This window comes from Hippichthys cyanospilos, chromosome 11 (genome assembly GCF_059441005.1).
Source record: "Hippichthys cyanospilos isolate Australia breed blue-spotted pipefish chromosome 11, RoL_Hcya_1.0, whole genome shotgun sequence".
NCBI classification, from domain to species: domain Eukaryota; kingdom Metazoa; phylum Chordata; class Actinopteri; order Syngnathiformes; family Syngnathidae; genus Hippichthys; species Hippichthys cyanospilos.
The window spans coordinates 10682298-10709750 of NC_142379.1; the positions used below are offsets into that span (position 1 = coordinate 10682298).

Consider the following 27453-nt stretch of genomic DNA (forward strand, 5'->3'; position numbering starts at 1 on the left):
TAAGTACGACGCAAATCCCTCGGCTATTTAATATAGTCGGTGCTTACAGAGGGCAGGGGGCAGGTTTGGAGGTGCCTTTGAGACAGAACGAGCCTTCAGGGCAAGGCAGGCAATCTTCCTTCTGCCTGTTGCCCATGTGGATGCTGTAGGTCCCTGCAGGGCAAGGAAACTGGGCGCCATATGCGGTCCCTGAGGATGCAGAGTTACATTATAAGCGCATAAATGACTTATGGATTTTGTCCCTTGAAAGATTTCCTCTTTCACATGATTCATTTTTACAGCCTTGACTTGCCTTCAGGACAGTAGTGCCCAGAGTTGCATCGGCCCGACGGCGATCCCGATCCCACCAAGCAGTACCAGCCCTGTGGGCACAGCTGACACTCGCTCTCGGCTTCTAATCCACTCTGACCACTCCAAGTGCCCACAGGACATTTGTACTGGGTGGGGAACTTGGTCCCAGGTGGACAATAATGGCCTATAGAGCAGGAGAGAGGTGGTCTGTGGATACCACCTGTTCCTAAGGAGCAATGAGAGAAATCCAATAGTGAGAATGAATAAACAAAAATGTCTTTTTTTTTTTTTTCAATCAATATGCTCACGTATATCTGAATATGTGTGTATTTCAAGTATAAAGCAGTCATTACGTTTCATTGTGAAACCAGGTAAATGGAACCACATTAACATGCTTGTCAATCATCTTTTGACTTCAATAAACAGGAGCAATGAACCTCGAAGGCAGGCGTATCGGGCAGGACACTGCTGACATTGTGAACGATCCGTGAGGTCTGTGCGGTTACTCAGTGTCCCTGGAGGACACGCATTGGTTGGCGCATTGGGTTTTGATGAACCAGGAGGACATACAAAGCTATTGGGATTGAAGCAAGCAAACAGAAATCGCATTGGGGTAGATAAACTTTTGTATTAATGGAAGGATCATTTGTTTATCTTAGCATATACCTAATCCACAAGACCAAAACAACAATCTACTAAATTAGCTGTGGTTTATTATTCATGATTAATGTATTGTCTGTGTTAAAAATACATGACAAGAAAATCATGAACCATCCTAAACCATGCAGTTATACCTAAAGAAGTGGCCGTTGCTGGAGTGTGGATGTCTTTCAACATATTCAACATTCTTTTTTATATGTGCAGAGGCTCCTCACCCTTGCATGCAGTCCACATCTGGAGCAGTCAGAGCAACCTGAGTGCAGGCCATTCCTGCATGGCACTCTCTGCAGTCAGCCAACTCAGCCTGACCCTCCAAAGGGTTAAAGGAGCCCGGTAGGCACGGCACAGGGTCACTTGTTCCCTCGGGGCAGTAGAAACCGGCTGGGCATTTGAGACAGTCCTTCAAACCTGGAGGCGAAGCATTGCAGAGACACGCTATCGATGGCATTATGCTTATACTGGCAGGAATAAGGCAGCTCAGACCAATCATTACACAGGTTAAAAACATTTACACAATTTTACTAACTTGGATTTAAGATGTTACTCTTATTTTTTTATACAATTCGTGGTACGTCATCTGGCACTTATTTCTGTATAAATAACCTTTCAGTGCCCTCCTTGCATCCATCTGCTTCAATCCATATTTACCTCATGATTCATCATGAATAAATGGACTATCATATTTGAGTTCATTTTTATATAATAACTCATCTCAAGAAACCGCAACACATTCTAAAGGGGGCAAACAAGAGCTTCCTGTTTGAGGAATTCATCAATGTGAAAAAGCATTTCATTATGTGTCTGTGTTAGATAAGGCCACATGAACCAACTTATTGCTCCTTGATGAGGGGTGAAGGTTCCTTTGGGACACATGACCTCCTCCAGTGTGCCAGAAGGGCAGAATCTTCCGCGAGCACAAGGCAAGCCAGGTGCTGCGGAGCCTGTCAATACAGTACAAACAGACAGAATTCCACATCAGAGAATTTTAAGACATAACAGTCAGCCTTTCGCTCCTGCATATTTTTTTTTTCCTGCCAATGAGGTCAGTCTTCCAGCTGGGCTTACCTGCAGGACAGAACCGTCCTTCGCTGCATCTTTTGCAAGCCGCCCTACTTGTCTGACCCACTTGTTCTCCTGCTGTCCCAACAGGACAAGGCGACCCGTGAGGGGTGGCTGTCCCTTCCTCACAATAGAATCCCGGTGGACACAAGAACTGATGGGATGGTCGAGCTGTGGTCCCTTCCAGACAGTAAAACCCTAAGGACAAGTATTTGTGGATAAGGGTGGAAAAAAAAAAAAAACACTTTTAACTGGAAAACAATACAGCATGTACTGCAAAAGCAGTGCTGGACTGGTCATCTGGCATACAGGGCAGATTCCCAGTGGGCCGGGATCTTTTGGTATTTAATTATTAATTTTCTCAATTTTACCCCAGTTGGCCCACAATTTAGAGGGAGCAACTCATTAAGACAAGTTGAACTTTAAAAAAAAAAAAACATCAGTTATGGCTCAGGTTATGAACATCACATGAACAAACCTAGAAAACAGGTGAGCCAAGATTGGTCATCATTTGATCAACTGCGATGTCATTTTCAGGTGACTACAAGTGGAAAACGAACGTCCCGTGAAATCAATATAAACAGTTGGAATTTGCTTTTTAATTATTATTATTATTCCACAAATGCGATATTAATCAGAATGCTGTGGTTAAGATTAGTGAGGATGCAAATAACATATTTTTGTATAGATTTTTTTTTAATTCCTCTTTAACATCGAGCAAGTATTAGAATATATCCAGTTTTAACGTTTAAATCTTTTGAATCATTTGCAACAGTATTCTCAGATTGAATTTTGCCCACAACTCAAAGCGCACTCACATGGCTCAGGCCTCTGTCAAGGTTGAAAAGCAGCATTATATTCTAGAAGTATTCAAATCGGTTTTCTACCTGCAGGACAGATTGTGCAGTCTACAAGCCTCTGAAGACCTTCTTTGGGACCATAGCTCCCTGCAGGACAACGTATGGCTATATCTCCTTCACAGTAATGACCTATGTTGACAAAATACACGTACAAATACACATGTATTTCAGACATATGAATATTATTATCGCTCTTCCAGAAGAAATGGACATTACATCATAGAGAGTGATGATCACTAACCTACTGGACACATAATACAGACAGAATCCTCCTGTGGGTGTTTGTATGTGCCTGGTCTACATGCAATGGGTTGACTTGATCTGTGGTCTGACTGCCTCCAGAGGGGGGGTATGAGCCCACCACAACTCAAGGAGGTGTCATTGCATCTGTGGCATGAGGTCTGCCCCAGTGTGGAAGCTGATCCAGGTGGACATGTGAGCGGCTGGGACATCCCGCTGTCTGGACAGTAACTTCCTGTGGAAGTCAAGAGGGACTTAACTACTGTGTGGAAATAATTGTTCACATGTGCTCATATGCGTTGTGTAATGTGGATGTTTTCAAACCTGCAGGACATTGAAGGCATTTGATAGTGCAAAAACTGGAGTAGAAGCCTGGGGAGCAATCGTTACACCGAGTATGATGGATGTTTGGCTCTTTTCCAGGCTCACACTGTTGGATATTTAAGTACTGTAAGTGAATAATGCATTTAACAAGACATAATCATTTCTGACCTTGTGCGCAAATCCAGAGATGCAAACGGAGTCTATAGGACACGGTAGGCAGTGGAGAACCCCTTCAGGAGAATGTTCCCCAGGAGGACATAATAAGATGCTCCCATTGGCTGGAAAGCAGGAGAAACCTGCTGGGCAGAGCCTGCAGTCCACTCGATCCTCAGATGTGATCAGACCTGGAAAACAAGGCTGTAACGCACCACAGGAAGTCATGACATATAAGTTCTTATTCATAATAGAAAACATGATTCCCACTGGTATTCTACAGCACATCTCTGTGACTAAGACATATATACATAAGACATGGGTATGCCTGGGACAGGGCCAGAAAGCGAGGACAACACGCATATAAAATCAAGTAATCATGAAATGTCTTTTAAAATGATCTTCAAGATTGTCAAATTTATGCCAATTTTAAGTTATTCACCTGCAAACACATAAAAATGCAAACCAAAAATGCCATCTATTTTGTTACTATCTTATCATCATACAGTCACCTGGCCAGCTGTGAACTGAAAGGCATTGCAGATCATTAAGCAAAATAAATGTCATGAGAAAATACTAAGATGTGTAAAGCTGTCATCTTGCCAAAGTAGTTGCCGACTTTGAATAATATAAAATATATCTGGTTTGAATAGCATTTTAAACTTTAGTAAATGGTTTCTGGCATGTTGCTGTATAGTCGGATAGTTGGATATGTCAGTAGTAATTTTAAGTGGAGAAAAAATGTAAACATTGAATTTAAACGTTTCTCCCAAACGTTTGACGGGTATTGACATTGAAAACGTTAGTTTTACAAGACTACCATAATCTCCATATTTACAATTACATTTAGAAATTTCTAAGTACTTATTATTTTCCAATGTCACAGAGAGCCACAAGAGAAGGATGAAAGAGCCACATGCAGCTCTAGAGCCATGGTTTGCACACCCCTGGCCTAAGCGTTGTGTACATAATTAATGAAAGTCTGTGCGAGATCACTTTCTATCATTTCTCTAAAAGGGAGTGCAAATGATCCATTTGAATGCCAATTATTTACGTTATGATGCCAACACTGTAAAGCGATGCTACAAGGCCAAGGAAGAACCAATGATTTTTTATTTGAATTTATATTGGAACTTTGACATAAAATGGCATAATAAAAGCATCCAAATCAGACTTTAGTTGAAGAATTGTCTATTAGAGGAAGATAAAATGCTTTACTTTAGTGTTAAAGGATACTATGTATCTTCTGTGCGTTATTATTTCAATTGCTAAGATTAATGGAGCTCAAACATAGGAATCACATAATTGTGGCAAGGTTGATATTCATTAGGGATCTATGCTCATCTTTTCAATAGTGATGGATAGGCTAACAGATGATGTTGGAATGCCCCCCAAAAAAATTGTGTTTGTAGATGATATTGTAATCTGCAGTGAATACAGTGTAGGTGTGGTTGCAGGTGGAGGAACATTCAGAAAGGTGGAAGCATGCTCAGGAATGGAGAGGAATGAAGATTAGCAGAAGTAAGGGCCCCCTAACAAGATAAACCAAAATGAAGAGGTTGTTTTTTTTTTTTTTTTTTTTTTTTTTTTACCTTACAATCACTGATCCTGCTTTTTCCTGAATACGGATTGAATGTTCCCAAGGCACATCTCTGAGCCGCAGATACATTTCCAGGACAACTATGGAACAGGAAATTATTATTCACCTTTTACCATTTACCAAAGTAACATTTTACTTGTGTTTTTCTTTTTATTTAGTTGACTTACAAATGACCCAAGGGGCACTCCAAGCATTGATGATGGGAGACGTACATTCCTTCTGGGCACTCAACAAGTTTAATCGAGGACAGATCTGTACTGGCTTCAAATGAACAAACACAAATACATACAAAATGCCGCTTGATAAAATAGCTGAGGTTATATCAAAAACAACTTTAAGATGTATTGCTCTTACCAGTTGTCAGTCGAGGTTGAGTGCACAGCACAAAAATCAATAATTTTGAAAACCACAACAAGTGCATTGTCATTGTTTCCAATTTAAGCAACAAAGCTACTGAAGTATGCTTCGTTCATTCAGAACTGTTTGGTTGGAGCCTGCGTGACTGTTTAATGTATGAAAGTGAGAAGCACTCAGTCGCTGAAAGCGAAATGAGAACACAGAATGTGATTCTCAAGGGAGAGCTGGAGTTGATAATGGTGTTCGGTGATGGTGTGTAACTGGATTCTCCGTGTTCATAATTCATGAGTATGTGCTAAAGAGAACTTATCATGCAGCCCATTCTATTAATTTGGCGGTGACAATGAAATGAACGAAAGATGTGAATCAAAATAAAATTGGAAAAAAAAAATAGAAAGAGTGATGACTGATGTGCCCATTTCAACCTTACACACATATTTACGATTTAAAGATAAACATCAGACATATCCTGTTGTTTGAACAGGATGCATCTGCGCTGATGTACTGTAAACCACATCTTCATCTACTGCATCATTCATCTAAGTCTTTTTTTAAAAAGACTACAGTTTTCTGGTGCCTTTAAATATCAATGAGTGGGCTTGGTGTTGGAATATCATCTGTGACAACATGCTTTTCATCTAAACATGATCAACTGAACTTTCCATTCCAATGCTACAGCTGCAACAAATGGAAAGTGTTTTTCTTGCATTCTTACGTATCCCACATCCTGTGGTTACACGGGTGTGGGCTTGGCAGTATATTTCTACATGGTGCAAATGTACGTAATGCATTTTAAAGGAAGCACCTATGAGGATTAAATGTGCAGACCAATGCTGATTACATTATATGTAACGTTGCTTTATCTATGGATGACAAAAGGTAACTGATTTTATTTTCGGAGTAAAATGTTGTTATATAACAGACAATTCTCTCTTTTTACAGACACTGTGTGCTGCGTGGACACCAAGGTGCCCTTTGAGTTGAAGACTGTTACAATGGGGGAATCTGTCATACTAAACTGCCATTACAACTGCTCAGATGCATTTGTTCGGGGCTGTTGGAGCAAAGCATCTGATAACTCCGAGTGCCATGGAGAGATAAGCCGCAAGGTTTGCAGAGTGACTCTTCGTCTACCCAATGTTTCCGCTGCGGATCTCAAGTACAACTACACCTGTTACACAAAGAAAACAGATGACCTGGTTCTTAGAACAAAACCCCAAAAAGTCATATCTCTATATATTAAAGGTAGTACACACTAAAATATAGTTGAAGTAAAATACTGATTTAATTTGAAGCACACCTTTTTTCAGCTCAGACAAGTTCCAAAACCTGGACAGTGACTCCAAGTAATAGTAAGTAGTAAAACTGGCAAAACGTAACTTACATACTGAGTGATTCACTAAATTCACTTATTTACATTACACATTCTTTTGTCACCACAAACTGTGATTTTTTTATTCACAGCGTTTTCTACTCTTGAGCCAAGGAATTCAAGAAAAGGTGAGAAACCGCCGTAGCACTAACAGTAAGTAGCTACACATTATTCATCAACAACGAAGAATGATTTTTTTTTTTTCCCCCTTCCCATTGAAAACAGGGAAATTGACAGAAATTCAAGTTTTGGCAACCTTTTCTATTGCTGTGGCCATGGCACTGATTGCACTTGTCGTTTATTTATGTGTGAAGCATAACCGATTTAGGAGGAATGGTAAGTGCGCTGTGCAAAATAATAAATTCTGTCAAACGAATGTGAAATTTGAACATTATTTGACACACATTGCAGGGGATGATGATGGTGATGTGTCCAGATCAAGGTTTGTTTTTAAAATATATTTCCTTCTGTGTCACAACCTATCTAATTGTTTAAACTGTATTTGACTTTTTTTTTTAGTTGAGTTATTCAAGCACCCTACCAAGTCCTTGTGTACTCAATCGAGATCATCCTGTCTTACATTTTGGGTTGAATGCAATTAGCTGCTGTCTTGCTGAAGCAAAATGCCATGAAATACACAAATAGGTCAAGTCCCAGAGGATAATGTGACCCTGATCAGGAATTTGTGATTATTTTTTGTTTCTTCTAATTTCAGTTCACCGCTACATTCCCAAGTTATTGTCTCACCCACGAATGGTAACTGCATACTATATATAAAAGAAAACTGAATCACCAAAGGAAAATTTGGTATAACTAACCCTTGATTTTGCTCAGATTTTTCGGTGTCCCGAAATGAACACCTGACTTTAAAGGTTACCTCACAAGGTGAAATTTTCCCTGCAACGGCAATATTACAAAGATACTTTTGACAAAGCATAAACTGCTAACTAATAATGTATACATTATATGCAGGCAATGAGAGTCAAAGTGAGGTTCCATATGCTGAAATTATGGTTTCCGTCAGAGGAGTCAGTACGCCAGAACTCACTCAGGTCAGCTACTTGGCAACAGAAGATGCACAAAAGGTAAGTCATCTTGTTACCAATATAAATACTGAGTTCACTTTTGTATATTCATAAATCTATCTGCAATGACAAATTATTAAAAAGTGAAGTAAGAAATACCATTTTGTCCTATGCTGTGATGTTCGTTTCACAAAATCTTATTGCAATCCAAACAATGCTGACTTGTATTCTTTGCACTAAAGCACAAACATAACTGTGAATGAAACATCTATACTACTATTAGTGTGAAATACGTTTTACTGTTCAGACTATTTTTGGTTCTATTTTATCTTTAATACTCCTTCTTGTCCTCTGATTCAGTGGCGAGGCTGTGAATTGAGTGGTCACAAACAGGCCTCACACTCTGCTGACAGACTTTACCTCCCGCAACACAGGGAGGTCGGCCGAAAACTGAGCACCAACTCAGAGTATGCGATCATCACATATGCCTGATTTGAGAAGACATGAGCAGCTACTGTATAATCTGAAAAGAGAGGAAGGAAAACATGAGTTCTGTGTATTTTGGCCCTGCTGCTACATGCATGGATGAATGGATAAAATAAATAAATGAACAGACAGCCAGAGATCTATACTTGCAAACTTATTTTTACAATCATTGTAATGTAAATGTAATTGATGTCAATAAAATATTGACTTGAAAATAAAGTTGTCTGAGACAGGCTAAAGGTTATTTTGATTCACTTCAATACCCGCATTTTAATTGTTGAGTTGGAGACAAAGGTTGTTTTCAAAAGAGACAGACTTACAAACTAGTAAATGGTACCTAAATTAGGCAAGATCGATTATCCATTTTTTTAAACATGACTTGTCGGCGTTATGAGATTTGAGCCGCATCGGTGTCCGTTGTTCTAACCGTTGCCTAGCAACGAGTAACAACAACCCCGTCTCAACAGTGAGCATAAAAGTTCGGACACTCAAGGTAGGTCACAAGTTTTAAATCGCCAAGCTTAATAACATTTGAAACGAGAATATTTTCAATAGACAAAGAGACATTCCAATGGCAAGTATATGACTTTAGAGTGGTATGCTGTTAGCTTTAGGGGCTCATGGACAACGTTTTTGCGAGTTCACAAATAAAATACTTATGGTGGACTTTTTGCCGAAGCGAGTGGTCGACATGTCGGTGCCTTTCTCCAACTACGAGCTGAGGATCCCACGGGGATTCGGTGCAGTCCTTGAAGGCCTGGTCCGAGAAATTCTACGTGACCAACCTGTAGACATTCCCAAATATGCCGCCCTTTACTTCAAGCGTCTTCTCAGCGAACGAGATGGTAAAAAGATTTGGACATGTTCATTGGCGTTTTCTTTTTTCTTGCTGCAGACTGTCACTGCAGCATAATTAAACAACTTACAAGTGCTTACCTGTTCTGCCTTGCAGGTACCGGCGTGGACCCATTTGAGTGGGCTGCCACCCTGGAAGAAAAATTTGAAAACGACCGTTCATTTCAGGCCAGTTGGTGCTAACTCAATGTCGGCTGTGATTGATGTCACCTTCCATTTTGCTTATTAGGCTTCTCCATGTGTGCCTATGCTGCTTCAAGTCTTCGACAATTTGTCTGACGTTGTATTGTTCCTCTGCAGGATATTCCTCAAGCGGAGTCTCAACCAGAAGTCCCCATTCATGAGTGAGTTAATTTTTCTTGCAGTGGTGCGTTTCTGCATCATGCCTTGTACTATAGTATAAAAGAGTATACTCTTTTGAAAGATGTGTAATGAATGAATGGATCTAATTTAACATAATTTAATCTAATTGACAGAGGAGGAGGGAATGGTGGGTACAATATGTAATAGAAAATGAAACTCCTTCCACTTTCGACACCAATATTTATCCAATACGATACAAGCAGCAGCGATATATACAGTGTATATATATATTTTTTTAAATCACAAAGACTTACAAGTTATACAATTCAAGCAAACAACAAACAAAATAACTCTGGCACCTAAACAATTAATAAGCGTATAACAGTTTTAGGATTGAATGGATTAATTGTGTGGAAATTATATACCTGAATTTTTGAAGTTCATTGAAAGAGATGTTTTTAGCAGTAGCAAGTAGCATCTTCAATTCTGGTAAGGGTAAGCAACATTTTTGGGGAAAAAAACTTTAAAAGTCACATGTTGACAAATTATGTATATCGGTATATATACACCTGTATATATTTTCTATTTACAGTAATGCCCCCCGCCATAAGTGAAAAACCGCGAAGAAGCGTCGGCCACATAGCCCTCAGAATTTTCATGCATGTGTATGTGGGTACCTGAGTGTTCTTCCATATGAAAAGTATTTATACTGTACATATTTAAGAAAAATATTACTACAGTAGACATATTTACTTAAATTATTAAACCTTGTACAGTACAGTAATAGTCCTGTGGTCCCTATCGATCCCATCCATTTGGCTTTAGTCTCACGGAGAGCCGCGGTTATATTAGCGGCGTCCGGAAGTCAAAATTAGAGTGAAGCTTGTGGCTGACCAAACATGATAACAATCAGAGTTTACACTTGAAATTGGCTCCCGGCGCGACCATCGACCAATTAAGGCAGAAGTTGTAATCTATTCCCACCTCAACTACTGCCTGTTTGGTAGACCAAGATAGGAGTGTCGGTCTACCGCATGAAATACACACGCTGTTAAATAGATGCAAGGGAGAGGAGGAAAAGGCTTCACTGGAGCATTGTAAATCTCTTACCTAGATTTCTTTTGTAATAAATTGGAATCAGTGTAAACTCTGAATGGGAAGGGATAACAGTACAGTCACTGTACTGTATAAAGTTAAATCATTTAAAATTTAAGTAAATATGTGTACTGTAGTTCAATGTCTGAGGAGTGCCCGTGGCAAGTATATTTGTAGTTAATTCAATTGTTTAGCATGCAGGGAACCTTCACAAAGTATCTCTCTGTAATATAGCTTTTTTTTTAATTATTAAAAAAAAAAAAAAAATCTATGATCTGCATTAAGGGGGATGCGAATTAGCAAGGGATCACTGTATATTGTTTGTCAGTACTAACATATGGGTGTTATTTATACAAATTGTTGACAAATCTGAAGGTGTTGAAAAGGTCTTGTTCTCTTTCACCATGTAATGCTAATCGTCAAAAGAAGTTGCGTTTTATGGGATTTTCTGAAAAGTGATTGTTTTGAAGATGTGAGGCATTTCCCTGACGACAGCATGTTTTTTTTTTGTTTTGTTTTGTTTTTTTTTACTGTCCTCCCCCACACCCCTAGAAAAGAAATACCTGAGCAACAAACTGAAGGAAACCCTGCTCAGTTAGCAGAGTCCACACAACCAACAGAAACGTCTGACTCAATTGAGGATCAAAATGAGAAACCTCCAGATGCACCTCAGTCTGAGACACAAGGTGAAGATGTCGGGGGAGAAGAGAACATTGAGGCTGGAGAGAATGAGGGGAAGGAGGCTATAGAAGTGGCTCAGGAGGAGGAGGCTACAGAAGTTGCTCCAGAAGAGGAAGCTACAGAAGTGGTTCAGGCGGAGGAGGCCACAGAAGTGGCTCAGGAGGCGAAGGCTATAGAAGTCTCTCAAGATGATGAAGGTACAGAAGTGGCTCAGGCGGAGGAGGCAACGGAAGTGGCTCAGGAAGGAGAGGCAACTGAAGTGGCTCAGGAGGATGCTACAGAAGTAGCTCTGGATGAGGAGACTGCAGAAGTGGCTCAGGAGGGTGAAGTTACAGAAATGTCTCAGGAAGCAGAGGCAACAGAAGTGGCTCAGGAGGAGGCTACAGAAGTAGCTCAGGAGGAAGCTACAGAAGTAGCTCAGGAGGAGGAGGCAAAAGAAGTGGCCCTGGATTCTATAGAAGTGGCTCAGGAGGAATCTCAAGAGAAGGCTCAGGACGAATCTCAGGAGTTGGCTGAAGATGGCGCCGAAGGACACGCCACGGACAACACCGAAGGGGGTATAGAGGCGGAAGCTACCGACCTCGGAGAACCAGAAACAACTACGGAGGAAGTCACTATTGATGATGGTGATTCACAGGCTCCTGGTGAAGAAAGCTCCGAAGCCAAGATAGAAGAAACCGGAGAAGTGCAGCCTCAAAGCGAGACCCTTGATGAGGAGCAAAAAACTGAACCTCAGTCAAATGATGAGGAAGGAACAGCGACTGAAGCTCCTAGTGAGGAAATTGACCAAACAACTGATGCAGAAGGAAATTTAGACATAAGCACTGAACCGACGGAAAATTCCTTGACTGAGATTGACTCTGTGGAGGCTCCTCAGGCTGAGCAAAGTGACAATGTGGAAAATCAACCAGGAAATGAAGGTCCAGATGAGACTTCAGAGATGGTGGTACAGGAAGAGCAAGGCAACGTTGAGACTGAAATGGAGGGAAAGCAAGATGAACCCAGCAATCAGGAAATGCAAGGTACTTAACAATAGAATAGAAAAGAATAGAATAGAGTAAAATCCCTTTATTGTGATTGTAGAGCTGTTATAAAACGGTTTTGGACACATGGGGAACAATTCAGTTTCGCTCTTAATTACAGCTGAAGCAACGAATGACCACCAAGAGGAGGCGGGGCCAGAGGATGAACCACAACCTGTTGATTAAAGGGAGATAAGGTAATGCCTTGCCATAGCCAAACACGACATGTTGATTGTTGTTTTGTAAACTAAAAGCAAATGTGTTTTTTCAACACAAAGTTGTGTGCAAAAGTTAGGGCACCCCTTTAACAGCATGTTTTATGTATTTAAAAATTATACAGGAATTATATAGTCTCTCTGATATATGGGAAAAAGACTTTTATTCGAAACAATGTACAGTTACTGTATTTTCAGCACGACAGTATAAGGCACACCTAAAAAGCCTTCAATTATTTTTTTTTTATAACACACTGTTCGAAATTATGATGTTATATATGCCCCAATTTTGAAGCAATTTATATTGGGACAAAAAGCAAAAAGAAAGAAATCACATTTTTATAAAATGAATCCAAAAATGGTTTTTAAACCAACAAACACCATGTTGTTGGTTACAATTTGATTAAAAAAAGTTTGAATTTTAATATTTAATTGAATCATTATTATATTCTTGTAAACTCTTGATTCATTTTGGCATTGATTTAAACAGTTTTTTAATGTAATCAAGAGGTATTTTTCCCCATTCTTCAGATAGTACTTTCCACAAACCATCTTTAATCTTAATTTCTGACAGTCATATTCATAATCACAATCATAATGTCTTTGACTGACTTATCTCATTGTTTTGTTAACATCTAGTGGATGCTTAACGCAACCCCAGCCACGAATGTAGCTTCTATTCTGTGTGCCTTATAATGTAGTGCACCTTATTTATGAAAAACATTTAAAAATTGGCCATTCATTGGAGGTACGCCTTATAATTCGGTGTGCTTTAAAGTGCGGAAAATACGGTACATTTTATTTGATTCAGAGAATACTCAAAAATAGAAACCCTAATGTCAGCATGTGGAAAAGTCAGGGTACCCTTTCATGGAGGCTTAAAACATAAAAATAGTTGTATATTTTCTAAGGGTGCAATTGTTAAAAATGAGCACGTAAGCACTCTTGATATAATAGAGAATTATTCAAAAGGTAATTACTTGTCATGGGGGTTATCATATTAATTTAACAATATGTGTTTAACAAGTCACGTTTATCAGTGCTTTGAGAGTAAGGATTCAATCAGCTGTTGAGGGAGAGCCTGTGTGGTAATTAAAAGTCACTCTTGTTATGCACTGGATTAATTGCACGGAGCGAGCAACTCAGACACTCAATGTGTCAGGTATTCACAGTGGACCTGGAATGCTGTTCCGTTCACAACTGTGCATTTTAAACAGATGAATTTGTGGGCCTCTAGTGTAAATTTCAAGGTGTTTCTAAACCATTGATTTATTGACATGTTGTTTTGAGTAGACTGGTGGTCCGCAACTTGTGGCTCCGGAGCCGCATACGGTTCTTTAGCTCTGCTCTTAGTGGAGCTTTTTAAAAAATGTATGAAAATGAAAAAATGATGGAATCATATTTTTCATTTTAATATGGTTTACAAAAATGCCACAAACAGTAACGTTTTTCAATGCTGTAAAAATGAGCAGAACAAATTTTACATTTCAACAGTTCTGTCAATGATGATTTGCATCAAAGCCTGTAACGCATGTTTCTTTCAGCTCGGCGTGTATGGCAAGCAAAGATCATAAAACGCTACTACGCGTTGGTTTAGAGTTACCGTACTTGTTTAGAATGCCGCTTTTTGCATCGCTTTTTATGCCTAGTTGAGACCAGATGCCGCTCTTATGGAAGGATTCCCTGCATTTTTGCTTTATAATCAGAAGTTGTCAAATAACAAAACCGTCTTACATGCCAGATGATGAGAGGCTGTCCACCAATGTCCGAAAACAGAAGTCACAGGTAGGAACACAATCCTTGTCATAGGCACATATTCAATAACAAATTGGCTGTTTTTCTAAGGGGATTTCTGATTTTTTTCAATAAATGTTTGGGTAAAGGGATTTTGGTGTCTTTTATCGCTCAGGTCCAAGGACAATTGTCCATTTTGTTGTTGTTTTTTTTTTTAAATACTTCAAATAAGAATAACATAAAAAAGCAAAAATGAATACTCTAAAGGAAGTGCAAGTTAAAGCACCATCGTACAGCAGAGCGGTCAAATGCGTCATTCTCTACTGGATACATTTGAGAATAGATAAAACGTTTTTTGTTTGTTATTTTGGTTCAATATGGCTAGTTCAACATTTTGGGTTGCCGACGCCTGGACTTGGCAAATGAAAGGACGGTATTAGCCATATCCTCTACACTTGAGACTCTTTCTGCTTGTCTTGTGACTTCATCTTCTTACGGGCCATGGAAGTCAGACTGGATCTCGCCCTAAAGACCCAGGTGTTGATGCCGTCCTCTTCCTCTCCAGCTGAGAGGACCATGGCATGATGGGAGACGTACGCTTTATTCTGATCGAGCGAGAGATGTGAGCTGAGTGGTTACACTCAAAAGGTTAGTAACCCGCATTGCTTCCAATTTTTCTCTCTGTTTCTCCCCTCGTCGTATGCTGTGCGACTGAGTCAGCCTATTTAGAATGCATTAGTGTTTTTTAACAGGTGTTTTGGTTATCAACCAGGCAGCATTCAGTCCATGTGCACAATTGTCTTTCAAAAGATCCAAAACAAGAGCTTTATTAAAATAAATTCCTCCAAGGGTCACATTTGAGTTTTAAAAACAGACAGGAAAAATTATTTCTGTTAAAATTTGTGTGGAAAATATCGCTGGTGTCTGGCCAAAATATCTTGTTTTGATGAGTTTTCTTTTTTTTTTTCTCAAAATGATATTAAACTATTGATCAGTCCTTACATGTGTTTTACAACTGACTGATTAAAATTGTCACTTCATAATGCAAAGCTAATTGTTGCCATTTTTGGGGTCTCCTGAAAAGTGAGGATTCAGCCCGATACCAGCGATCTGTGAAATTCCTGTTTCACAATCAGAAAATACTGCAAATTTTAATTGTATCATTTTTAATTGAATTATCCAGATCCAAATAAATATAATCAACAGTTATATTATCACTGAAGGAAACCTCAATTTGGTCCTTAAAGGGATACCTCATTTGCTATTTTTTTTTTTTTGCATGTATAGCTTTAAATAGCTTTAAAAATGCACTTTACCATTTGCTGTAGACTGAAAATAACATCACATTTACTCAGAGTCAGGAAACAAGCAACCACAACTGTGTCTGTGAATGTCACATAACCTAACCATGAAAACATGTTAACGTCAAGCTCGGTTGTTACCTCAGCTCACATATGTCATTTTCTGTTATCAGCAATTGGTAAAATGTGTTTTTAGGGTATTAATTGTTTTCAACAAAAATACAATAAAAATATCCAGTTAATTAAACACAACATTTTTACAGTTGAAAATGGCTAAACAAAGGTACAATCCCTTTAAGGGGCTTTAACAGTTATTTGGTTATTATCAGACTTTACCTCAATGCCATCATGCTTCTGTGACATCATATCAAGTAAAATCCATCCAATTATATATATAGACAAAATAACGTTTTACTGCTGAAAATGGCTAAACAAGTGTACTATTGGCCACCAATGGTATTGCCTGGTGTTGGTGAGTTCTGGATAATAAAAACCAATACCTACCTATACTCCAGTATCTGTACTCGTTCATCATAATTTTAATGCAATGTAAATATGCAGCAACTTTTGATGCCTCACTATTTGAACATGCCATTTGAGGTCTTTCCTCACAGTGATATAAGCGTAACTCTCAGAGTTCCTCATGGCTCCGAGTTGAACAGAGCCGCTACCGCGCCCACATATTTAGACTTGATTGAGACGTCCGTCATCATCTGAGGTCGCCGTTTTTGCATTTTCGCCGCCGTCGCACTCGTCCCTCTCGTCTGATTTGCCTGGAAGAGTGAGTGCGCCTTCAATCTAGTACAGTGGTGGAGTAGGAAGAGTTGCTGAGAATGTTGCCATAGTAACGCCTTGCTACTCATGCCGCGTTCTCATCATGGAATTAATAAGGGATGGTGATTGTTGCCAGCCACGGTGCGTATAGTAATCTGACTTTGATAGCCAGCGCTTTGCAAATTTGGGGCTTTCGTGGTATTTTATGCATTTTGACAGCTCATCCCCATTAGTATGCCTTTTAACTTGTCTATTAACCAATCGCAACAGAGAGAAGTCTTCATCTCGGCTGCCTCGTGATTGATGAAGGTAAACCAAATTCAAGTCATCAGAGAGAACTCGAGCGTGAGGCTGGGTTAACGCGAGAATCGTTTAGCAAAAGCAGCAGTGGAAGAATGAGTGCGAGAGATGGAACTCAGATTAATGGCTGTTTCTCTACCCCTGCATCTTGTCTCTGAGGCTGGCAGTGGCGTGTGGGCGGACTCACCAGCTGGGATCAGAGGGATGGAGAAGGCTGTTAGCTCACGCTGCCTTTAATACATTTATAACACCGCCCGGCGCAACTCCGCTGGTTTTATTTTTGCACTGTTACTAGCTGGAATTGCAACTTTGAAATGATTATTTGATGCACATTGCTGTATTCTGATTTGTTCTTCTCATCTGTTCACTGGTGCTGTATCCATGCAGGATGTGTAACTTCATATTGTTGCATGAACACTTGAAATGTTTATTTAATGAGAGGATAAAATTTTGGGGGGGCGGAATCAGGAGATTGGGACGGTACAGGATAAAAAGTTGACAGGTGCTGATGGGAGCGGAATTAGGCGGTAGGAAGAAAACAACTCAAGAAAGACGTGCAGTCATTTGAAGTTTTCTTTCCATAAGCCTCCACATCCATTTTCTATTGCCGCTTCTCTTCACTTGGGTCACTGGCTTGCTGGTGCCAATCCAAGCTGTCTATGGACAGTAGGCGGGGTACACCCTGATCTGGTGGCCAGCCAATTGCGGGACAAACAACCTTTTATACACCTAATCACACCTAAGGACAGTTTAAGGACCTACCATGCATGTTTTTCGAATGTGGGAGGAAGTTGGCGGGCACGGGGAGAACGTGCTAATGCCACACAGGAAGGCTGGAATGAGCAGGAATTGAACTCGGGACTTTGAACTATGAGGCGAATGTGCCAACTAGTTACCTGTGACATACTTTTTCAGCCAAGTACCCCCTAACCAGCACAAAGCATTTTTGAGTGGAAGAAGAAAGCGTACTGTGTCGTTCATGTCTGAGTTAATAAACTTTGGAAGTATATTTATTGCGGTATCTCTAACCGTATTTTATTCAGCAGCTCCAGAAGATAAATCATGTGACATCAACTGTTTATTTCTGACTCATCTGCCAGAAAATGACATCATTAATAAGAATCTGCATCCGTAGAAATGAAAAATAAAGGCTTGCAATGGAGTCACCTCTATACATCTTAGCAACCGGTCGCTATATGTTCCAATAAATTTGTTCTTAAATTGACAAGAAAAAAGCACTGTTCCCGTCACAGCACTAAAATTGATTTTCTGATAACTCTGTTAGAATCTCAAGTACACCCATTTGAGAACCGCTGAGTTAGAAGACGTATCAGGAATGTGAACACAGTCAGCTACCTTAATGAGGCTAAAAAGACAGAACACATGCTGACATGTTTGTAGGAGGTCTCTCTTCCCCCGATCCACACTCCCTCCCTCTATATGTGTGTGTGTGTGTGTGTCTCTCTCTCTCTTCCTCTGTGCGTGAGCGAATGTTACTGGGCATGCAATGATTGTTAGTAAGAGCCAGCGAGGCATCTGTATATAAGCAGAGTGACATACAGAGAGCGTCAGTGACACATTAGGGCCACCTGAGGACCGAGGTCATCTGAGAGTTAAGACATGGACTGCCACAATGTGAGTAACATTTTCACATTAACTTAGTTTTGCATGCTGGCGTAGCCCCGTGCCGTTAACGCGCTCAACCGTTTGTTGAACTCTTAAAAGACAGAGATCCCAATTATGCAAGTTTCCTCATAAGTGGATTGCATGGGATTTGCATCACGGTATTTTAAAAAATTGTGTCACATGGTGGGTTATAAGCAGCACAATCCCACTCAGTGGTTTCCTACTCCCAAAGCTGGCAGCTGAGTGAGCAGTCAGACAGAGGCTAATGAATGCTGGCTGCACAGGTGGGTGGTCGCCCTCCTACGTTGGAGGGTGTTGGAGAGTGCGATGCAGCTGGGCGACGGTGGGCGCACTTCGTGGGCTGCTTTGTGTGAAATGTCAATCTGATTCCCCCGGCAAGGCTCTGGGGTGTTTGTGCCACAGAATTTGAATGGATGTTTACATAAGTTGTCAACAGCCCCGGCGACATGCTGCTGACACTTTTTAAAAATGTCTCTTCCGCCCACCATGTTTCCTTTGGGACACTGGATGCTGACTGAAGGACGGATGTTGTCATTTTTCAGGGGCATCCTTTCATCATGCCAGACCCATAACTTTCTTTTCTAATTAGTATCTGCTCATCAAATACAGCTAGTTATAAAGTAACGTGCTCACTTATATACTCCGCCGATGTCCAAGCTGCAGCCTGGGGACTGTTTGTGACCCGCCATCCATTTTTCAGAGGGCCGTGAAATTTTAAAAAAGTACTAAAATGGCTTTTGACATGGCCCACGAGGTTATCCATCATTATCTTCAATGGCTTTAAATATCAAGGATCTGTTTCTCCTGGGCTGAAAGTGAATAAGTTAACTTACTGCCACTGGCATATTTTTGTCAAAAATCTATTTTAAATGGGCTGGTGGTGAATGAGTTTAAAAAAAAAAAGAGGTGGTGGTAGGCAGAGTGACCTCCTACTATTAACAATTTGGTTCATTCATATACTGTAGTGTTGTGATATCAGAGATGGCACAAAATGTGCCTTGGAAATAATGACGTATGAGGTATCGCTAGCCAGTTGGACCTTGTAACTGCTTGAGGAAAGTGATTCCATGCTTTGGCGGACATTGCAACGATAAAACATCCCTAATATGCAACGGTGATCGCATGTCAGCTCACATTTGGTGGATTTTGGGCTGCTGTTGCACCCATGTGTTCAACTGCAATCCTTTTTCAAGTATTGTCTGTTGTTACAATAGAACCTGAACAAAAAAAGAAAACAATTTCCCTGTTTGGGAAAATTCTAACACGCTGAAATCAACAATTGCACACCTGGGAAACCATGACTTATATTCATTTTGTTTTTCAAAATAATCTAATTATTGTTTAAATATTTAATATGCACCATTGAGTGTTCCCAAATTTTCTTGTATACAGTACCTGTGGTGGATGACAGTTAAAAAAAATATGGAAAAGCTATCATTTCTAAATATTAACAATTAATTATTCTTATAACACTTGCTGATTTTCATTCTTGTAGTAACATAAGCAGATTGATGTCAATTCTCCTAAAAAATAGCCATAGAAATCTCAGCACTGTTGAGTTGTTGGGCTTCTGCATCACTTTATGGTGCAATAGAGCAAATGAAGCATTGAACTATTGGCTGCAAAGCATCATTGCTTGATGATGCCTCATTTGGCCATCACTAATATTGGATCACTTACCACACAGTTGCCATGGTCATGTTTTTGTCACGTTTGTCATTTTTATATTTATCAACTTTGTTATAGAAGGTGCTGTATTCGCTGCTGTGACTGGTGAAGAATGTTTTGTTCTTGTGACTTCCTTTGGCACATTATTTGTCAATTAGGGTTAGGCTTGCATGATGCCTTTTCGTATTTCAGTTTGAAACGTTAAGTGACATGTCGGAACATCAAGCTCTCAAGCTGTCATGTCAAAGTGCCTTCTTTTTTGAAGTGCAGTTTCAGCATCAAGTTTCAGTCTAGTTTCCAAGTCTGGTTTTCCAGAGTTTCATTTTCCGAAATCTAGTTTCTGAGGCTCAGTGTAGTTTGATTTTGTGTATCAAGACTTTAGTTTCTTTCATTTTCTGGTCTGATTTATGAAAAGATACCACATTAATGATAACCAAGTAACAAATTTAAAAATGGTCAGTTGACTACAGGTTACTCTTTTTTTTTTTGTTCTGAATGTGCAGCTGGGATTTAGCTGATGTTCAGCACAGGGGCGGTTCTGGTCTAGAGTGATTTAGAGCCACCACAAAGTATTGAAAAATGCTCAGCTATTTTGCCTTGTCACCTTTAATAGGAAGCTGTTATGTAGCAGTTTGTATAATAAACTGGAAAATACATTTAATATATCATTGCTTGTTTATTTTTACAAAAAAAAAAATGATTGGTTTTGTTTGCTGCCAATACGTAAATTGAAAATAGATTAATGGGCTGTTCCCTCTAAATTGCAGGCTGGTCTGTTGGGGTAAAAAGGAAGAGAAAAATAATAAACGAGCAACGACCCTAAAAGACACAATCCCACTGAGATGGCCAGTCTTGACCAGCTCAACGGGTTGCACTCAAATGTGCACGTAGCTAACAGATGTGCAGTCCTCAGCATTTGACAATTTGTTTGTTTTGTTTTTTTTACCCATAAGTTTCCAATTGATATGCGATATTTGCCTGGCTGAACATGTTTCTGCCCACAACCAGTTTGAAACTTTTTGTCGTGGTCAAACTGCTACAATGTGTAGTATAAGTTACCCCAGTCATGGCAGGTTTCTCAAATCAGTATCTGGTCTTTACAAACCACCCAGCAAAAAGTATATTCCACTGAAATCGAAAACACCTTTCTTGTAGTGCAGGCATCCACTCAAAGACAGGGAAAGTATCTTGAAGCTGCAATGGAACTCAGCATCAACAAAAGCACAATGAAGCGGATCCCTTAGAGAGACTTAAAGCATCTCTTCTACCAACGTTATGTTGTTGAGCGTCATAATCTCACGCTTGAGGTCTTTGAACAACCTGAAGTCGATACGGGAAAGGCCGTATTGCTCTCTGCAGCATTCGATAAATCGAGCTTTTATTGATGCTGAGCAACCACATCTTCTTAAACTGGCACTGAAATGCAGCGTGGGAAAACAAAACGTGTTGCTTGGTGTCAATTGTGCTACAGTGTCAATTGGTAAGTCGCTAGTGAGGGACAAAAAAATGCAAAGCCCAAACTGTTAAATGCTGATGGTCTCACATTAAGGGATTAGGAAATAAAGCAAGTGTATTGTGACTTTTGGGACACTTTTGGCAAACTACAGGAAACTCTACTACAATGCAGTTTGGCATTGTACCGCAAACTACAAACACAGTACTGTCTGATGGATGCAATTAATATCATAGTTAATGTTGTTTATGTTAAATATAACAACAAAAACTGAGAAGATTACATCATTGCAATTAATATTATACTGTTGTTTTTGATAAACAAAAAAGCAAAGCCCATTAAAAACTGAGGAAATGATCATGCATTACACAGGAAATAAACCAACTCATTGGCACAGAATATGATGAGGAGAAATGGAAAGAAAAGTGAGAACTGGGTTACTGACCTCCTGGGTGTAAACACAGCACACACCTGTCTATCAATTTTTTTTTTTAAAAAGAAAGAAAATCGGGCATTAAATGTCCCATCATGGTATGGTCCACTCAGCAGGAGGAACGCAGTAGACCCCAGGAGGAGGAGGACATCATGGACATCCCGTTGGATGACCCTGAGGCCAACAGGGCAGCAGCCAAGATCCAGGCCGGCTTCCGTGGCCACATGACCCGTAAGAAGATGAAGCCGGAGGACAAGACAGAAGGAGAAGAGGTGAAGTGTCTAGAGTTATGGCTTCGACCGTGTAACATTTCTTGGTGGCGTTCATAACGCAAACAGGAGACCGTAAGGAGAATTGTGAGGTTCATTTCGAACGGTGCAAATGCAGAAAAACAATTGAGCTGTTTTGGGGGAGAACCTCTTCGATAGCTGCCGATGTTACTGTAACCTTATTTCACATGTTACATCACAGACCAAGACACAGTTTAGAAGCCATACATAATTAATTACACCAATTAGAGGCCACCCTCTGCAATATGTTATGTGTGATTAATGCAATGCATAGCAGAGTGACTCATTTAATTACCCCATAGGCGCTCCGGCAGCAGCCAATTGAATCATCACTCTCAAAGCGTTGATAAATGAACCTGCTTCTCGATGCATTGTTCAATCACAAGAGAGATGGTAAAGTTGCCATTTAGAGGATCGAAATGTTAATCGAGCAGTCGGGGAAGTCTTTGCTTTCCAGAAGACGTTGTTAAAAATGCAAAATGTTGCTCTTGTTTTTGTACTTGAATGGGCAAGGAAAGATATGCAAAGTCTGGTCCTTATAGTGCCTGTGGGAGCAAGTCATTAGGCTCAGCAAAAATTCTTAACCCCAAACCATTTCGACTGAAAATTCTCGGAATGTAAAAAACAAATAACCATTCATTTTATCATTTTACTAAGCTAATCATTCATTTTACCAATCGAACTTGTGACCGTTCCATTAAAGGAAGATTTATTTAGCCATTTTCAGCTGTAAAAAGTCGAAATTTGTCAATAAATAAGACACATTTTTCATGCATAATCAAACCTTTAAAAACACATTTTGTGACATACTCTCAACTGAGAACGGCTTGATATGTGCCCAAATTGCCCAGCTCAAATAATTACCATATCAGAGCTCGGTTTGAAAATGTCACATGACCAAACACCAGAAACAAGTGAGGCGTGGTTTGTCATCACATCAGCCTTGAGCAAATGTAATGTCGTTTTCAGTCGACAGCAATTTGCAAAAAGTGTTTTTGAAGGTAATATTTATAAATAAAAAAAGTCATGAAGTTATCAAATTATTCATTCACAAAATCCTTTTTTTTTTTACTACTGCTGAAAATTACTATAATGTATTTGTTGTGTACACTGCACCAACGTGACCTTTTTTGTATAAAATGTAATTTAATAGAATGCAAAATGCATTCAATCAAGCATGGTCGCCAAACAGATTGTATCTCAAGGCGCCACCATATAAGGTGGTACATGTTTCATGCAGATGGTTTGGGTTTAATTCCTGAAAAACAGCAAATCATGCAAGTGACTCGCTTTTAAGACCCCTGATGGTACAAGCTGAAAATCGCAGTAACGCCACAGATCATACCGTCCTCAAATCTTCAGCAAGGTCCTCAGAGGACAATAAAAACGTAGCTGGCTCCATAGGGTCATTGTCCCCACTTTTGATCAAGTATAAAGCAGCAGGCTTGACGACAAAAGAGCTACCAACGGTTGCGTCTAACCCACTTGCCGGGTACCTTTAACTGTATATAGGGGATGTATTTATAGCTGCCAGTGCACCAGCCATACTAGATGCTTCAGTGGGCCAAGCAGAATTAATGAACGTGTCAGACCGAATCCGGAGACTGCCGAACACCTCCCTCTGGGGGAGACCCCCTTTTCATAACAGGATGTGTTTTATTTATTTATTTATTTACCTGTATCTTTTTTCCCTTAAGATCACACAGTCACCTGCTGCTTGGGTAGCAGTTTCAGAACACCGTATAAGAAGACACTTTGGCATGATTAACAACAACAACAATAACAAAAAATTACACTACATAAGATACATTTCAGGGCGGCACGGTGGACAAGTGGTTGCTGGGCTCGGCACCAGCAGGCCCTTGACCCTAGTGAGGATAAGATAACATCGATGGACATGAAACTCCAAGTAATGATGAGGTGTTAATAATGATAAAACATTAAATGTGCATTATTAGCGTACAATAATGAGTTCACTTGTGGCACAGATCTCATCTATTATGCAAGTCAGTTGCATAACTTCAGCAAGTTGACATAAAACTGCATTATATATAATGTATTACATGCATGATATACATTATTTATTTTTATCTGTTTAAGTCAAGATTCCCTTCACGATTTACAGTGGAACACGCGCTAGCTCATACAATTCAGAATTCAACCACTGTGACATAAATGATGTGCCTCTACGAGATAATCATGTACCCAGTGAGATGTGTTTTTGCGTTGCTTTTTTGTTTAAATTTTCTCTTTTGGGAGAATGGATGAATATGATGCCAGATAGCCCCACGTTTCTCGTCATAATACCTCAGTGAAATGAGAAGAGAAAGAATATTTATCAGGAGTTACATAGGAGTTGCACTGCGCCTATTAAGGTTGAACAATTACTTGAATTAAAATTGAGTGTAGTAATATATGTACACACACACAGCATATGCTTATTTTACACCTTTACCTGCATTCGTCGATTGAGAAAAATATAGTTATTATTCTACATTCATTAATAAGGTCGATTGTTCTCGCTAAACGTAGCATTATAGCACTTCTTTTTACTTTATTACTCAATTGTTGACTTTTTTATTCTTGTATGTACTTATATTTTATAATATCAATGGTGTTTTTCCTGTAGGTGGTTGCATTTTATTGTGTTTTATGTTTATTGTGTTAAGTGTCTAAAAATCAGGTAGTAGTCAATTTTATTTTGCATTTTTCATAAATTTGTGTAACCTAAATATGGAATTACTGCAGTTATTTGCATTTTATTTTGTACTTAAAATTGTCTATTGCAGAGTGACTGTCTTTTGTCAGAAATAAATGGTCTTTCTTGAAAATTATTTGATCTGTTTAATAGAAATTTAGTATTGATGAGCATTAAAAGTTGAGTACGCATACCAGTGTCAGTCTAAAAAAAAATGGTATTGAACATTCATAGTCTAAGGCACCGGTGTCAAACTCAAGGCCCGGGGGCCAAATTCGACCCGCTACATCATTTTATGTGGCCAGCAATTACGGCTGCTAATTATGACTTCAAGGTTGTGACTAAAATATCAAATCAATCATGTAACAATCATGCTTAGAATTGATTTGACTTCACAGTCATAACGGACCTCCGACCGAAACCAGAAATACAATTTGGCCCACGATTAAAATGGTTTTGACATGCCTGATCTAAGGTAAAGTACTGTGCCAAAATGCTTCTACTTTTGAACTTCCAGCGCACTTGTGTTTTTCCCCCAATTAACCACTGTAGCTTTTGACCTTGATGACAAACAGCGACTGTTCTGACATACTTAAACTCCACTTGCCTGTTTCTGTTTTTAGAGACAGGAGGATCGGGGGCAGTAGAGAGCGATGGCAGCTGTGCCAGAGCAGTGACGACTCTGTCCTGGCCTGGATGAAGAAAGAGAGAAATGGCAAAGGCGGAGCAACGTAGCAAGCAAGTATGGTTGGCTGGCACAGGCTGACTAAGTTGGTTTTCAGGCGCACCTATTTACCACGGGAGTTTCCTATTTTTTCCTTCTTCAACATAAATTAGCAGTAGAACTTGAACATTTTGAAGATGTGTTTGTGGGATTTTTGTTTTTCGTGAACTTTTGCACTCTTTCTGCTTCTCCAGCAGCCTTCATCAGTCAGTACAGACATCTTTGACGCAGAATTGGCAACTCACTGCATGTACCTGTGATACTTGTGAAACTTATGGTTGGGTGCTAGTTTTAGATGATCTGTGAATGTGAAAATACATGTCCTCAAAATGCATTACAGGGCTTATCTTTGGATGGTCTGTGTATAAACCTTGTGTGCATCATCAGTAGATCTCTGGCTGAAATTGTTGGTGGTTTGTGCATTGTTTTATGACATGCTTGTATCTGAATCATATTTATGCGATGGCTCGCTTGCTCAACTCATTAAAGATTGAAAAATAACCCCTTAAAGAGTAGTTTTTTGTTTGTTGAATTTTTCTTCCAATCTAGAGTCTTTTTTTCTAGCATTTGGGACGACATCTCTCATCAATTTTGCCATAAAGTTGGATTTGTTTGAAGTGCTGGGTGGAATCAGATGTGAGAAATGCTGGAGAGCATTCATGCTTTAACACCTCTGCTGCATGTTTCTGTCAAGTCTAAGCACCAGTGGTTGTTGAAACCACTGAAACTAATAAAAACGAGACAGATATTTTATTCCTAAAATGCATGTTTCATATTATTGTTAGCTAATCTGACATTATGCACAGTTAAAGCCAACTGAACTGGACTTGGACAATGAATTTTCTTTCATACCACTTGAGGGAGCACAGATACCACTAGTACCAAAATGTTGCTTTAATCAGTACACATACGGTATACTTCTTACGAAATGTAAGGGATATTTGCCGTTTTTCATGATGAAGCTAAAACCATATTTAAACTCAAAAGAACACTGAGACGTTGAACAATTGGACATTTGCAATCAAACATTTTGAAAAAACAAACTTCATTAAGGTGTCATTGGATGATGTGATTTCACATTTTTAGTCTTATTTAATGATGAATTAAATTCTTGTTTAAAATTCCCGTCCAAAAATGACATAAACTGGGTAAAGCAAACCAGCATGAAATAAAACAGTTTGACGTTCCACTCACAACTCACCGTTTGTTCAAGCCCACCGTTTGAAACACCATTAAGCATTGAATACTTATCACACCAAATTATTAAAAAAAAAAAACCGCAGTGGGAAAAACAGAAATCGCTGTTAATGTACTTAAGAGTGACTTTTTTTTGTGGCAGAATTCTTCTTCACGATTCCGAACTTGGGTTTGGGGCGCTAATGAGCGATTTTTGCCACCATGTGGTCAACACGGACATTACAGTTTTCAATACCTCTACAAGGCTAAAGATATTTATTTTCACAACTTAATTCAGGACTAGTTAGAGTATGGGCAAGGGAGGCATGCACTTACACATACACGATTTAAATTATGAAACGTTCTATTTTGATGTCTTCTTTCACAAATGATTCTAATAATATACCATAATAAATGAATCCAAACCTTTGACGGACTCTATGACAAAGCAAAGTGATGCAATTGCACTAAAAATTGCATACACTATGCCCTGTATCATATACAGGGATCAGCCAGGTCATTTATAGGAACCCATATTGGCCATATTGGTGCATATTGGCAACGGCCTTTTTTAAATTAATCTTACGGCCAATAAACTCACTCATTATGCTTCTGCTCATCCATTACTCTGTCTGTCTGTAATGGAGCCTCGCTCCA

At 39.4% G+C, this 27453-nt stretch overlaps 3 protein-coding genes across 7 annotated transcripts in view; 2 read left to right on the plus strand and 1 right to left on the minus strand.

Moving 5' to 3' along the window:
- The window catches only part of LOC148415856 (uncharacterized), a 64021-nt gene extending 60502 nt beyond the window's left edge, over positions 1-3519 (minus strand). Inside the window, exons 1-9 of the mRNA XM_088427424.1 lie at positions 3435-3519; positions 3112-3345; positions 2898-2999; positions 2017-2208; positions 1782-1892; positions 1167-1359; positions 729-865; positions 293-517; positions 48-189 (exon numbers count right to left, since the gene is read on the minus strand). Of these exons, the coding sequence (XP_088283550.1) occupies positions 48-189; positions 293-517; positions 729-865; positions 1167-1359; positions 1782-1892; positions 2017-2208; positions 2898-2999; positions 3112-3322 (1313 nt within the window). The 5' untranslated portion in view covers positions 3323-3345; positions 3435-3519. The remainder of the gene's footprint in view (positions 1-47; positions 190-292; positions 518-728; positions 866-1166; positions 1360-1781; positions 1893-2016; positions 2209-2897; positions 3000-3111; positions 3346-3434) is intronic.
- A 2816-nt stretch (positions 3520-6335) lies between these two features.
- LOC148415857 (uncharacterized) lies at positions 6336-8571 on the plus strand. Of its 2 annotated transcripts, none has more exons than XM_088427940.1 (10): positions 6336-6423; positions 6487-6789; positions 6840-6896; positions 7009-7044; positions 7142-7252; positions 7328-7358; positions 7632-7672; positions 7751-7801; positions 7889-8001; positions 8302-8571. In XM_088427940.1, the coding sequence occupies exons 1-10, from the start codon at positions 6363-6365 to the stop codon at positions 8431-8433; spliced, it is 936 nt and encodes a 311-aa protein (XP_088284066.1). In that variant the 5' UTR covers positions 6336-6362; the 3' UTR covers positions 8434-8571. The 2 variants fall into 2 exon arrangements, with proteins under 2 accessions (XP_088284066.1, XP_088284067.1); XM_088427941.1 differs by having other exon boundaries at positions 6855-6896.
- A 293-nt stretch (positions 8572-8864) lies between these two features.
- nrgnb (neurogranin (protein kinase C substrate, RC3) b) lies at positions 8865-26135 on the plus strand. Of its 4 annotated transcripts, XM_088428063.1 has the most exons (7): positions 8865-8920; positions 9107-9272; positions 9380-9450; positions 9583-9626; positions 11233-12383; positions 12505-12580; positions 25520-26135. In XM_088428063.1, the coding sequence occupies exons 2-6, from the start codon at positions 9119-9121 to the stop codon at positions 12567-12569; spliced, it is 1485 nt and encodes a 494-aa protein (XP_088284189.1). In that variant the 5' UTR covers positions 8865-8920; positions 9107-9118; the 3' UTR covers positions 12570-12580; positions 25520-26135. The 4 variants fall into 4 exon arrangements, with proteins under 4 accessions (XP_088284189.1, XP_088284188.1, XP_088284187.1 ...); XM_088428062.1 differs by lacking the exons at positions 8865-8920; positions 25520-26135 and adding an exon at positions 14248-14328 and having other exon boundaries at positions 8974-9272; XM_088428061.1 differs by lacking the exon at positions 8865-8920 and having other exon boundaries at positions 8975-9272.
- Positions 26136-27453: the final 1318 nt, after the last annotated feature.

Bases quoted from the DNA above. Each gene is read 5' to 3' on its own strand.
- LOC148415857 (XM_088427940.1), top strand. From the start codon at position 6,363: ATGTGCAGACCAATGCTGATTACATTATATGTAACGTTGCTTTATCTA. The intron at 7,253-7,327 runs GTAAGTGCGCTG...CACACATTGCAG, and splicing joins TAACCGATTTAGGAGGAATG to GGGATGATGATGGTGATGTG. The intron at 8,002-8,301 runs GTAAGTCATCTT...CCTCTGATTCAG, and splicing joins CAACAGAAGATGCACAAAAG to TGGCGAGGCTGTGAATTGAG.
- nrgnb (XM_088428062.1), top strand. From the start codon at position 9,026: ATGCTGTTAGCTTTAGGGGCTCATGGACAACGTTTTTGCGAGTTCACA. The intron at 9,273-9,379 runs GTAAAAAGATTT...TCTGCCTTGCAG, and splicing joins TCTTCTCAGCGAACGAGATG to GTACCGGCGTGGACCCATTT. The intron at 9,627-11,232 runs GTGAGTTAATTT...CCACACCCCTAG, and splicing joins CCAGAAGTCCCCATTCATGA to AAAAGAAATACCTGAGCAAC.